This window comes from Astyanax mexicanus, chromosome 17, assembly GCF_023375975.1.
Source record: "Astyanax mexicanus isolate ESR-SI-001 chromosome 17, AstMex3_surface, whole genome shotgun sequence".
Lineage (NCBI taxonomy): Eukaryota > Metazoa > Chordata > Actinopteri > Characiformes > Acestrorhamphidae > Astyanax > Astyanax mexicanus.
Genome location: NC_064424.1, coordinates 45,868,790 through 45,883,437, shown reverse-complemented (window position 1 = coordinate 45,883,437; position 14,648 = coordinate 45,868,790). Strand labels below are relative to the sequence as shown.

General features: G+C 38.7%; 1 protein-coding gene across 1 annotated transcript in view; it reads left to right on the top strand.

Annotated features, from left to right (window-relative positions):
* Nucleotides 1–14,648, top strand: part of bcr (BCR activator of RhoGEF and GTPase) — a 137,337-nt gene that overhangs the window by 80,009 nt on the left and 42,680 nt on the right. Inside the window, exons 4-8 of the mRNA XM_022676624.2 lie at nt 1,536–1,721; nt 9,011–9,118; nt 11,889–11,949; nt 12,566–12,618; nt 12,849–12,989. Of these exons, the coding sequence (XP_022532345.1) occupies nt 1,536–1,721; nt 9,011–9,118; nt 11,889–11,949; nt 12,566–12,618; nt 12,849–12,989 (549 nt within the window). The remainder of the gene's footprint in view (nt 1–1,535; nt 1,722–9,010; nt 9,119–11,888; nt 11,950–12,565; nt 12,619–12,848; nt 12,990–14,648) is intronic.

Here is a 14,648-nt window from a genome sequence, read left to right as displayed (position 1 = left end):
ATAAAACCACGGCTGATCAAATCACGGCAGAATTCAACGTGCACCTCAACTCTCCTGTTTCCACCAGAACTGTCCGTCACCACAATCAATTATTGTGCTCTAAAACCAGATGTTTCAGTTCCATTGTCCAACACCTGTAGTTTAAAACACTAGCAGGTAATGCAGTGAATCTGATTAGATGGTGAGGAGTGGGAGAGGAGTGGGAGTGGTTTAAAGGGGGAGGAGTCTGTTCTAAAGAGTGTGCAGTGTTACTGAGTCACTGACAGTGCTCTAAAAATCCCATAGAAACTGGGCTCATCTGTGTTGTTCAGTCAGTAATGCAGTGGTGTGTGATGAGGCATGTCGTGCTGAGTGGGGCGCTGAGGTGACGTAACGCTGCTATTTTAAAAACAAGATTTCAGAAACCCAGTTCTGTGCAAAGACTGTTTCATACTGTATGTAATTTTTACAGAAGTCAGAGACCTTTTTTCTTTATTACACCCAATTAAAACACCCCAAGTTTCATCAGTAGTCCAATATCAGTGCTGCTCAGAGCTTTTTTAGTATTTTATTCTCATGATTTATAAAAAACTATTTTAAAAACAGTAATTACATTAATTATTAGGACCACATTTTCTGAAATCAAATCAAATTTATTTCTATAGTGCTTTTAACAACTTTCTTCATCAAATCCTTTGAAATGGTAATATGCAAAAAAAAAACATCTTCCATCAAAAATGTGCTTTACCAAAAAGTTTGTAACCAGGCAGAAGATCCACAATAAGCTCAGAAAAGCAATATAATATAGACACTTAATGCCATAATTTTAAGATTTTAAGATTAAGTTTAAGATTAAGCGGTAGGGTAGATTCCAAAGTCTCTGGTTAGTCTTTTTCTGGGAGTTACTGGATACCTGAGCAGCTGTGCCGCTGCTAATGCCGCTGATACAAGAGCTACTGCGAACATGGGGTTATCAGAATGGCTTTCTCAGTCTTTATCTGCTTATTTACTCATCATTAATCTAAAGAAAGACAGAATTAGAACTCAGGAAAGCTGACATACTAAAAGAGAGAGAGCATTTTTACTGTTAACATCTTAAACTCCTCTGAACCACTGCTGAATCCTGGCGTTTTACAGTTCAAGGGGTTATATATACAGGGTACGCAGGGTCATGAAAAACAGTCCTGGAAAAGACATGGAATTTAAAAATAGCAATTTTCAGGTCTGGACTAACTTTTTGGAAAAGTTGTGGAAATTTTTGTGTTTCAGTTTATCGATGGAGAAAATTCAGTAATCCAGTAATTTAGCCCTAAACAATGGAGCTCTCAGGATCTGACACACATTTTATTATTAAATATTGTGTATCAGATTAATTTTAGACTTACTATAGTTAATTTTGATTATAGTTTTAGTTGATTTTTGGTTTTATTGTCCAAACTGCTTTTTAAAAATCATATGGTCATGAAAATTTGCCTTGAAGGCATGGAAATGTCATGAAAAAATCATGGAAATCTGTATATAAAAATAACGCTGCTGTTTTTTTTTTCGGCTTTCAGCCCATGAAGCCCCTGAAAGCTGCCGCCACCACGTCTCAGCCGGTTTTGACCGTCCAGCAGATCGAGACCATCTTCTTTAAAGTGCCTGAGCTCTACGAAGTTCATAAAGAATTCTACGATGGACTTCTTCCCAGAGTGCAGCAGTGGAGCCACCACCAGCGCGTGGGAGATCTCTTCCAGAAGCTGGTGAGATACACTCCACTGTGTTTGGAGTAGCTGTAGGTTCTATAGTTTTAGAGTGGGCGTGGGGGGAGGGGGGCGTGAAGGCCAATATTCAGGGTATTTTTGCAATAATAGTTTCAATTCTCTGCGATATGAAAAATAATACATAAAATTTTATTAATTTCAGTAATATACTTCTAAAACAAAATGCATTTTTATGTTTTATATAGTATAACAGTTTTCAGCATTCAGTAGAAACCAAAAAAACAAAAAAAAATTATTTGCCTATAATTTACAACAATAACGTACCATGACTCTGATTTTGTAGAAAATAATAATAATGCAATATAGCAATAATGTACTGTGACAAATAAATCAATCAAAATAGTAAAGTGCAGATTTTTTTATGCATGCATATTAACTGCTTTTTTAAGATCATAGTCATTTACTTGATTGCGCCAAAACTTGTGTTTTATTATCAAGTCTAATAAAGTCAGTGCAGTTTTGTTTTCCCGCAAAATCTTACAGCACTTCATGCTTCTCTCTGCTACTGACAACTTTTATGGAGATGCAGATTTCATTTTCCAGCAGGACTTGGCACACTGCCCACACTGCTAAAAGTACCAATTGGTCTTATTATATAATATTCTATATCATTTTTGAAATAAGAAATAAAGGCTTTAAAATAGATCACTCTGTATGTAATACATCTATATTTTTCACATTTGAGTTTCACATTTTCAACTGAATTACTAAAATAAAGTAACTTTTTAATGGTATATTCTATTTCTTAGAGACGCACAAGAATACAGATAAGAGAGCACTTAAAAATGATGAGTTTCTTACATTTTACCAAATTAAAAACCTCTGGAATATAATCAAGAGGAAGATGGATGATCACAAACCATCAAACCACCAAACTGAACTGCTTGAATTTTTGCACCAGGAGTAAAGCAGCATAAAGTTATCCAAAAACAGTGTGTAAGACTGGTGGAGGAGGAGAACATGATGCCAAGATGCATAAAAAACTGATTAAAAACCACCAGGGTTATTCCACCAAATATTGATTATTTCTGAACTTTTTGGTTTTTTTTTTTGCATTACTTGAGGTATGAGCAAAAGCTCTGCATTTCTTATTTTCTTCAAATAAATGCTCTGAATTTGGGAGAAATGTTGTCTGTAGTTTATAGAATAAAACAACAATGTTCATTTTACTCAAACATAAACCTATAAATAGCAAAATCAGAGAAACTCATTCAGAAACTGAAGTCATCTCTGTGATTTTTTTCCAGAGCTGTATATAGCTGTATAATGATACTTTCTAACACTAATTGTGATGTATTTAATTGCTTTATTGGGTATAATGTAATTGCTGGTATTAAATCAGCAGTGTCTGGGTTGGGTCTGCAGTAAAGCAGTGAGACAGTGAGTGGTACAGAGGATTGGGCAGCTTGGGTTAATGTAACACTGTGTGCTCTGTGTTTCAGAGAGAGGGCTATTAATAATGTTATACAGTAAGAGGACTGTGGATGTCAACTCTCTCTCTCTCAGTCTCTCTCTCTCTCTCTCTCTTTCCCTCTCTCTCTGCTCTGAGGGCAGCAGTCATTTACTACATTTATTTGTTTATCCTCCATTTCCCCTCTGAGCTTTATGCTTTTGTCTCTGCTGCACATTTTATAAACTACGGCAACCGTTTGCCATTTTTTCCCCCCGTCGAAGTGCAGCGATGTTTTCCAGTCACTCAGTCAGTCAGCAGTAAAATTTATAAAAACATATACAACTCTGGAAAAAAATAAGAAAGCACTTAAAAACTATGAGTTTCTTTGATTTTACCAAATTAAAGCCTCTAAATTATAAAATCAAGAGGAAGATGGATGATCAAAACCATCAAACCACCAAACTGAACTGCTTGAATTTTTGCACCAGGAGTAAAGCAGCATAAAGTTATCCAAAAGCAGTGTGTAAGACTGGTGGAGGAGAACATGATGCCAAGATGCTTAAAAAAAACTGTGATTAAAAAACAGGTTTATTCCACCAAATATTGATTTCTGAACTCTTAAAAAACTTGAACTATGAATATGAACTTGTTTTATTTGTATTTTTATTTGGAATTAGTCAAAATCCTTACACTCCGTCCGTGGTGTGTATCAGTTCTCTTATGAAGTGAATCAAATCGTGGCTACTACTAATTTAGATAGATAGATAGATAGATAGATAGATAGATAGATAGATAGATAGATAGATAGATAGATAGATAGATAGATAGATAGATAGATAGATAGATAGATAGATAGATAGATAGATAGATAGATAGATAGATGGATATGTGGATGGATAGATAGATAGATAGATAGATAGATAGATAGATAGATAGATAGATAGGTATGTGGATAGATAGATAGATAGATAGATAGATAGATAGATAGATAGATAGATAGATAGATAGATAGATAGATAGATAGATAGATAGGTATGTGGATAGATAGATAGATAGATAGATAGATAGATAGATAGATAGATAGATAGATAGATAGATAGATAGATAAATTTTGATGTATCGAGTCCTTCTGTATATATCTACAGTATTTTGATGCAGTTTTTTTTATTATGTATCAGTTTTGGCCTCAGTTTGCAGGTATTTAGACTCCCGCTGCTCCTGTAATGTTCCGGTGCAGATCAGACAGGTGGAGGTGAGAGGCAGATGCAGTGAGACGCTCGGGTACGGGTGTGCGTTGGTGTCTGAGAAAGCAGAAAATGCAGAAAGCTGTTTTGAAGTTTGTTTTCAAGCTGAGATTTGGAATAATGTAATTTGTTTTTAGTGCGCTCTAGATGTTTCTCCTGCTGGAGAGCGGAGTGCGCTGGTTTTTCCGCGGGCGGAGACGCATCACTCTCTGTCTCGCACTACTACTGCATCTCATTGACCCATTTCAGGCGTCTGTGCAGAGCAGACGCAGGAGGTCCGCGTCGTTCGGCTGGTTTTAGCAGATGTTCCTGTCGTTACGCAGCAGAACGTGGAGCTGAGAGGACGGGTCTCTCAGGCTGTGTCAGCAGCAGACAGCGCCGCCGCCCTGCGTCCTCTGTGACGCTGCCTCAGCCAGCTGATACTCTTATTAATACCACTTTAACCCCTTAAAAAGGCAGGATTTTTGTCAGTTGTCTGCCTGACGTTACACCCCTATATATTGAGGATTTATATTCAAGCATTACATAAAAATCTTTTTTAATGTTTTATATATTAATAACATTTTATATAAATGTTACTGAAAATCATAATTGTAAGTTTTTGAGTAGTATCCAAATATAATGAATAAAATCATAAAATTGTCTCTTTTTCCTGAACTTCATTTTAAAATCAAAATTTTCCTGAATACAAGTCAAACAGTTCACATCCTCCAAACCTTTAGTTTCATTGTGTTTGTCTAGTTTTTACATCCTTATTTTCAAACCTGCAGAATTTAGGTTGATTCCTGTTACTGATCTGGAATTATTAAGTGGAGCAAAGAGAGAAAACAGCCTATTTCAGATCCCTCAAATTTTTAGAGTGTAAATAAGTTATTTTACTGCAGAAAAAAGGGTATACGAGACAAGGCATTTTAAGGGGTTAAAATAAGGCTCTTTTATTAAATGGTTAAATGGTTTTTATAAGTGGTTTATTAAGGAGTTTATTAATGGTTAGAATTAAGAATTAAGTTGTACATACTTAAAAAACATCAATAAGCACTTAATAAACACATAAATAGAATATAATGACAGATTGATACTTTAACAGTGCAGCGCTTTTTGCGTTTCTCAGTAGAGGAATCTAACATGCTTGTTCGTATTGTGAAGGTGCACCAGCAGCACTTATATTCTGTTTATTGCTGATGTTAAAGTTTGGTTTGTGCACTGCACTTCAGTTGACTGGTGAGAGGGTTCTTTTCAGTCAGTCAGTAGTGCACCTGTGTTTTCTGCTGCCAAGATAGCAATACATTGGCTCTGTCTCTTGAACTTAGGGATTTAGCTTCTGAGAGAACTCTAATTATATCCAGTCATGTGAGATAGTGTAAGAAAGCTCCTATTGCTGTGTTTTTTTTTTTTTTGTTATGAGTTCCACTTACTTTTCCAGCCTTTTGCTGCCCTTTCCCACCTTTTTTCAAGTTTTTTAAAGTTTTTCTAAATGAACTTAGTTTTAAAGTATTTTCTTATCACTTTCTCCCAGTGCTGCTCCTTATCCACCCCTCACTCCAGGCCCTCTGTATCCTTGGGCTCATCCTCAGCTGAGACCTGATCCTGTTTCACACAGTGTTAAACATTAAACGTGGGATTAGGAGTGTTTCTGATGTGTCTGTGATGTTAGTGTGTGTTTTTGTTATGGATGTACAGTGTCACTTTTCACCTGAAGTCCTGCTTCCTGGATCAGATGTGCTTCTGCTTGGTCTGAAGTGTTTCTGTTTTGCACCGTTATGCAGTAGTTAAATTGATGGCTGCTGTGAGTGTCATCAGTCGCTCTGTCCTGCCCGTGGTCCGGCTCCACACCCTAATAAGATTGTCACAGAGGAAGTTCCTGCGCTCGGCGCGGCAGATTGATTCTGGCCCGGGGCTGCAGTTCCCGCTCAGTGGGGATGGGATTGCAGACGGCAGTGAAATTGCTTTAGCTGCTCAGCTCTGCAGCTGCGGGGGATCGGGCCGGCCGCAGTCCGCCGGCTTCGGGCTGCTGATTGGGCTCCGGTTGAATCCGGGCGCTGGGGGTCAGCGCTGCAGCGGGATTGGTCGGGTTTAGGATGACGCGGCTGGATTGAAGTGAAGGCCTGAGGGAGGTGAGGAAGAGAAGGGTCATCTTCAGTGCACTGACATCATTCGTGAGGTATGAAGTCACTCTGAGGGTTCTAGTGTGTCAGGTAAGAGAGGAGGACATGGAGGTAAAGAGGTAGAAAGGGGTGGAGTTAATGCATCATTATTAAGAGCAGAATCATAGAGACCCAGTTGTAGAACTGTGAAATGCTGCATAAATATTTAGCAGTATTACTCCACTGCCTCAGTATAGAGCTTACCTTGGAGCCTAAAAAAATCCAGCCCAATCCCATGCAAGTTCTGCCTGACCCGACACCTAAACTGTCATTATGAGCCTGAGCCTGATTTAAACCCCACTTATTTTTTTGTAAGTACAGCGTTAAAACTGAGCCTTTAAATCATTTTCGGGCTGTTTGAATGAGCGGAGTCTGTTCAAAATGATGTTAATTAACATTGCAACACTGAAGAAGCATAGACCTGTTATTTAAGAAAATTGGTTACTAAGAACAGCTACACGTCCCATCAGATGTGTCATTTTTATGCATTTATACTGTCTGATAGCGGTTTGTGCACTGCAGATTATATATGCGTAAGTATCTGAGTGAACTCATCACAATCATTTAAACATAATCAGATAAATCACAGCAGAATTCTGTTTTTTTGGCGATCTATAGGCAAGCTGTAAATCACGCACTGTGCAGCTTGATTTAGGGCGTGTGAATGTGTCTTTGCTATCGTAACGACAGGAAAAGTATGCCTTGCGTAGCTCGTAGTCCTCAAAAATCATCTAGTAATTATTTACATTTTATTTATGGGTGTGATTAACCAGTCAGTGTTTCACTTTATGCTAACCATAGCACCTTTAAGAGCCAGGTGAGCTCTGACTTTGGCAGATTGCTATTTTTTTAAGCTCCAGCAGCTCATTTACAGGAACAGTTATCTTATTTTATTCAGTATTTAGTTTTTGTGCACTGATGCATCTGCGATGTCAATATAGGAATAAAAATCTGTTGGTGTTCAGGTAAATTTTACTCCAGTTTCCTTCCATATCACACACACACACACTGTCCCAGTCACAGACGGGGGCTTTATCATGCCCGTGTATGTTTCTGTTTGAGGGGATTGATTGGGCTGTTAGGCTGGAGGGAGATAAATGGCGGCGCTGGCGGGCAGGGCGAGCAGTTTGGATGACTGAATTAGGTTTTCAAATGTGTTTTTACAAGCGCCAGCCGCACACATTAATTGCTCATCCCAGAGCTGTCCCTCGCTGCCATGGCAACCATCGCCGGCCCAACCCCCGAGCACAGCGATGGCACAGCGACCCCACACTGACGGCCCAGCGGTTCCTACGGCGGTGACATCGTCCCATCTGTCGTCCTGTGTCGCGCTCACGTGGATCACTCGTTACCGCCATCATCCCGGAGCTCAATCACGCCAGTGATCCGGTGATGAGCAATAAAAAGAAGAAAAAAAAAATATATATATATATTTTTGTTTATGTTTTTATTAAGTTACAGTGCAAATAATAACACAAAACAATGTTAATATACGTTTTCTCCTTCACAACATTTTCACATTTTCTACAACCCTGCCCTCCCCATCCATGTTGGTCTAATGAGAATACAATAAAAGAGAGGCGATAAGTCGCATTTTTAAGCTAAACAACAAAATACTATATAAAACATACAATTGTGAATAGAAAATAATATAATATTTAAAATAATTAAGCTAAGCAAAGCTAGGCTAAGTAAACAAAACTGTAATAAAAATGTCCAGCGAGCGCTGGTTGTAAATCTACACAGATTTCTCTCCTGAAAGCGGTTTATTTGGGTGAATAAAGCTTTCCTGTTTATTTACAGTAAGCTTAGATTCCCCAATTTTTCCCCAACACTAAGGCTGGAGCATTAGCATTAGTGGCTAAGCGCTAGTGGCCATCCGACAACACTACACCGAGGAACCCTGAGTGCTCTAGTAAGCCAGGGCGGTATTTGCTAGCGGTTTATCCCACGCAGCTTGTTTTAACACGGTAAACACACAGACTACAGTCCAATATACTTAACTTTGAATGGCGAAAGAGCTAGCTCGGTAAGCAGCTAATGCCAATGCTGCTCCAGCAGTGCTAGCCGGGGTTAGCAGCAGGCTACAGGCTGATAATACTTATGTCTAAACGGGGAAATAACGATTAGCAGCTAATGCTGCTGCTAATGCTGCTCCAGTCTCTGTGCTCTTTACTGCTTCTTAATACCTGACTACTACAATTTATACATAAGGAGCACTGGATTATAAGGAGCTCTGATGATTTTTGGTCAAATTAAAGATTTTTAAGTGCGCCTTATAGTGTGAAAAATATGGTAATTCCATTTAAACTTGAGCGTTGGGATTGCTTAGTTCCAAGTAGGAAATTTTAATAGTAATGCTCTAACAGGTCACAGCGTAAAGCCTCATGAGATGAGCTGCTACTTGTTGGTTTAGTTTTCCCAAAAGTAGACACAAAAGAATTAACCATAGCAATTTATATTAATGGCTGCTTTTGTGATTTCCAGGCCAGCCAGCTGGGAGTGTACCGGGCCTTCGTGGACAACTATGAACTGGCAGTGGAGACGGCAGAGAAGTGCTGCCAGGCCAACACCCAGTTCTCTGAGATCTCTGAGGTAAGGCCTGCCGGCTTTGTTTGATATGAGTAAAGCCCTTTTTGTGCCCTTATTCTTATGAGAGAGTTTAGCCAGCCACTATAAGGTTGTGGGTTTAGATCCCAAAATATCTTAATGTAGAAAATAAATCCTCACTACTTCTGAAAGCTCATTTTTAGTTCAGTAGTCTTGTGGTAAGAGAGGAAAGCCATCTTTCATAAGGTTATGGGTTCAGATCCCAAAACTTAAAGTTGTGGGTTTAGATACCAAAGCCTTCTGATGTAGCAAATAACACTGATTCTGAAAGCCAGTTTCTAGGGGATAGTTCCCTACTAATCAGAGAGTTTAGCCAGCCACTATAAGTGTATGGGTTCAGATCCCAAAGCCTCCTTATATAAGTGGGCTTTAAAACCTCAGGACAGAGCTAAAATACACTCTTGTACCTGAACGTAGATGTAGCATCACGGGCTAATAAGATCAATTGGAGTCGTCATGCAGAAAAAAACTGAAGGTTGTAGGTTCAGATCAAATAACTCCTTCATGTAAAAAAAGAATTTCACAATGCTTCTGAAAGCTCATTTTTATTGTTCAGTAATCTTGTGGTAAGAGAGGAAAGCCATCTTTCATAAGGTTATGGGTTCAGATCCCAAAACTTAAAGTTGTGGGATCAGATCCCAAAACCTCCTTATATAGCAAATAACACTGATTCTGAAAGCCAGTTTCTAGTGGATGGTACCATACTAATGAGACAATTCAGGCAGCCACTATAAGTGTATGGGTTCAGATCCCAAAACCTCCTTATTATATAGCAAGCTCCTTATATGAGTGGGCTTCAAAACCTCAGGACAGAGCTGAAATATACTCCTGTACCTGAACGTAGATGTAGCATCACGGGCTAATAAGATCAATTAGAGTCGCCATGCAGAAAAAAAAGTAATATTGCTTCTGAAAGCTCACTTCTAGTGGGAAGTCGTGTAGTGATAAGAGATAACCAGCAACTGAAGGTTGTGGGCTCAGATCACATAACTTCTTCATGTCCCAAAACCTCCTTATTATATAGCAAGCTCCTTATATGAGTGGGCTTTAAAACCTCAGGACAGAGCTGAAATATACTCCTGTACCTGAACGTAGATGTAGCATCATGGGCTAAAGGGATCATTTGGAGTCGCCATGCAAAAAAGAAAGTAATATTGCTTCTGAAAGCTCTAGTGGGCAGTCGAGATAAGCCAACAACTGAAGGTTGTAGGTTCAGATCACATAACTTCTTTATGTAAAAAAAAGAAATTCACAATGCTTCTGAAAGCTCATTTTTATTGTTCAGTAATCTTGTGGTAAGAGAGGAAAGTCATCTTTCATAAGGTTATGGGTTCAGATCCCAAAACTTAAAGTTGTGGGATCAGATCCCAAAACCACCTTATATAGCAAATAACACTGATTCTGAAAGCCAGTTTCTAGTGGATGGTGCCATACTAATGAGACAATTCAGGCAGCCACTATAAGTGTATGGGTTCAGATCCCAAAACCTCATAATATAGCAAATAACACTGATTCTGAAAGCCAGTTTTTAGTGGATGGTAACATACTAATATCCACCTGAATGTGAGGATGGAGATAAAACATAGCTTATCTAGCTCTTCCCATCCCAGAATCCAAGTGTTGTCATGCCAACTGATACTTCACTCATTCACTACAGTGAGCCCCCCACCTCCCGGTCTCCTGACATTAACAGAAGCGAACGCTAGAATAATTGTGGATTTAATGGGTTAGCAGAGTAGAGACAGGTAGAGGGGCTGTGGAGTGCTGAGTGGGCTTTAAAACCTCGGGAACGGAGCTGAAATACACTCTTGTATCTGAAAGTAGATGTAGCATCACGGGCTAATGGGATCATTTGGAGTCATCATGTAGTAAAGAAAGTAAAATTGCTTCTGAAAGCTCACTTCGAGTGGGCAGTCGTCTACTGATAAGAGAGGTACAGTAAGCCAGCAACTGAAGGTTGTGGGTTCAGATCACATAACTTCTTCATGTAAAAAAAATAAGTTTTTCTTCAGTGCTTCTGGAAGACCATTTTACTGTGCAGTAGTTTTGTGATAAAAAAAAGGAAAGACATCCTTCATAAGGTTATGGGTTCGGATTCACGCTGCTTCTAAAAGCCAGTTTCTAGTGCACGATACTCTAGTGATAAAAGAGAGTTCGTCCAGACACTATAAGGTTGTGGGATTAGATCCCAAAAGATCTTCATGTAGAAAAGAAATCCACATTGCTTTTGAAATCCCATTTTTATTGTTCAGTAGTCTTGTGGTAAGAGAGGAAAGCCATCTTTCATAAGGTTATGGGTTCAGATCCCAAAACTTTCTCATGTAAGAATGAGAAGCCACACCACTTTTAGTATGCAGTAGTCCTGTGATAAGAGAGGAAAGCCAGCTAACATTATATTGCATGGTTCAGATCCTAAAACTTAATGTTGTGGGTTTAGATCCCAAAACAACCTCATGCAGCAAATAAAGTCACGCTGCTTCTAAAAGCAAGTTTATGGTGCATGGAACCCTAATGATGAGAGAGAAATCATCCAGCCACTATAAGGTTGTGGGTTTAGATGCCAAAACATCCTTATTATAAAAAAAAGAAATCCACACTGCTTCTGAAATCCCATTTTTATTGTGCAGTTACCTTGTGGTAAGAGAGGAAAGCCATCTTTCATAAGGTTATGGGTTCAGATCCCATGGATGCATGGAACCCTAGTGATAAAGAATTAATCTCACCCCTCATTTTCACATTTCTTATGTCTCTACAGAACCTCAAGGTCCGAAGTACAAAGGACTGCAAAGACCAGACAGCCAAGTACTCACTGGAAAGTAAGAACTGCTGTAGCATTTTTTGATAAATAAGCATTGTTGTGTTTGTTTAAACCCATTAATATTATATGTACAGTATTGTGCAAAGGTTTTAGGCCCCTGGAAGTCAATGTAAAAAGAGTTTGTTTCAGGACATTTTGAAAAGTGTATTTATGTATAGGTTGCAATATATATTAAATTAGGGACTAATTCAAGAGGCTTAGTTCTCACGGCAGGTAAAAATGGCCCAGGTCTGATTTTCTCTGTTTTTTTAGGGCATTTCACCCAATCTCTTTAATATAACCCTCATCTGGCATTCATATAATCAATCCACGCTGTGTAACTGATGCATTTGCCCAACTAAAGCAATGCTTCACATGAAGTTTTGGTTTCCGGCTGGTGGAGCAATGGAGACTTCAGAAGAGGAAACTCAGAGCTCAGGAGCAGGAGTGAAGGAGTGAAGTTTCTGACTGATATATCGCTTATATAGTATTTATATTTAGCCTGAATAAAGCGTAACTGATTTGAGTTACTAAATTAAACCTCACTGTACCTATAAGCTGATTTGTTAGTGTTTACAGTAGAAAGATCTGATCTGATGTTCCTGTGTGTCTCTGTGTTTTCTGTTGTCTCTCAGCTCTCCTCTATAAGCCTGTGGACAGAGTGACCAGAAGCACACTCGTTTTACATGTAAGTTACTTATGAATATTTATAGAACACATGCTTTATGTTTATAAATGTTCCAAAAGAATTTTGTGTGCATTGTTTGTGTATGTTTTTGTAAAGTTTTGCTGATTTTTATTTTAAATCTTTTGTTTTTTTTTATTTTGCGATGCTAATGGCAATGTATTTACATTAGTTTAATTTTAAATGCATTTGTTTCTTATGTGTGTGCATATGTGTGTGTGTTCATGTTACAGGACTTACTGAAGCACACCCCCTCCAGTCACCCAGACCACCCCCTCCTGCAGGATGCTCTGCGTATCTCTCAGAACTTCCTGTCCAGCATTAACGAGGAGAGCACACCACGCCGGCAGTCCATGACTGTGAAGAAGGGGGAGGTGAGTGGAGCGCCATGCTGAAAATCTTTTAACACCTTCTTTTCAGTCAATCATGGGCCACTTCCTGTCTGGATAGCAGCTAAAAAACTCACAGGATTTGTTTGGATCTTTGCTGTCTGAGGAAAAAAATGTATTTTGGTATTATCTTACTTTCTCATCTCTTCTAAAGTTTCTGTGGCTACTTAATATGCATCCACAATTACAAACAACAAAAATGCACATACCTTTTTTTAAAACGAGTATGCGTATATTAAATATTTTTTTCTTTGTTATTTTTTTTTAGATTATCAAACATACTTTAATATCAGTCAAAGATAATCTGAGTAAATACAGTATAAACGCACTTTGTAAATTATGTAAATGATTTTTTATACCTTTTTTTATACCTTTCATAAAAAATGAAATCATTATTTAAAAAGTGCTTTTAATAATTACTTAGGTTGTCTTTGTTTGATATTAAAGTATCTACAGCCTTGAAGTGAAATGTGTTCGAATAAATTTCTAGCATATTGCTATCTTGGCGTCAGAAAACACAGGTGCACCACTGAATGAATACAACCAAGACAGCAGTGCACAAACCCAACTTTTACATTAAAAATAAGCATAATATAAAATTAAATAACATTGCTGTTCCTGTAAATAAGCTGCTCACACACCTTCACAGCGTCAACCAGCTGGAAACAATAGTTTCCTATTGTTTTTGGAAAGTTTATGATTACTATTATTATTATTAATATTTTTATTATGGACCTTTTCGCCCATTTTTGAGACATTTCTGATACTTGAAAACTCACGTATTTTGGCACAGGCCTCAATCTCTGCAAAAATGTAAAAGTTCATAGTCATTGTGCATGAGCTTGGGCGTGGTTCAGAAGCACTGCACTGTTAAAATAGCAATCTGCCAAAATCAGAGATATTAACGTTTGTTTGATAATCAAAAAAATATCATTTTGACCAAAAAGCAAAAACAAAAGAAATCTGAATCTGAATCTGAACTACTTTTTCACACTACTGTATACACACACATACACTCACACACACACACACACATGTCTGTCTTAATTCTATCCACGCAGACAACCCCCCCCCCACCCCCCCCCCACCCGGTTCCGGCGTGTCAGATAAATACTTGGCGTTTGATTGACGGCGAGTGAGCGTTTGTGAGTAATGTGGCTTAATGAGCCACCTCGCTCTGATTCGCCTCGCCTCTATTATTCATGAGACGCCAGCTCACGAGGAGCTGGCTCCTCCCTCACACACACACACACAGCCAACGCAAACACACACACACACACACACACACACACACCCAACGCAAACACACACACACTCCTCTCAGAGCCCCATGGGGTCCCTGCTGGACCGACCAAACTGATCATCAAATATTGATGGTGTGCACATGAAAAGAGCTGATGGAAACCGTGGGCTTGTTGTGGATCTCATTATTGTTCTTACACTACTGTTTTGATGCCCGAGGAGCGCTCATCGCTATCTTAACCCTCACATGAACAAATCTATTTTTCCTTGTTTAAATATAGCAACAGAGCTGGTGAATATACAGTATCTACAGCCTTGAAGTAAAATGTGTTCAGGTAAATTTCTGGCGTATTGCTATCTTGGCCATGCAAAACACAGGTGCACCACTGACTGAGTACAACC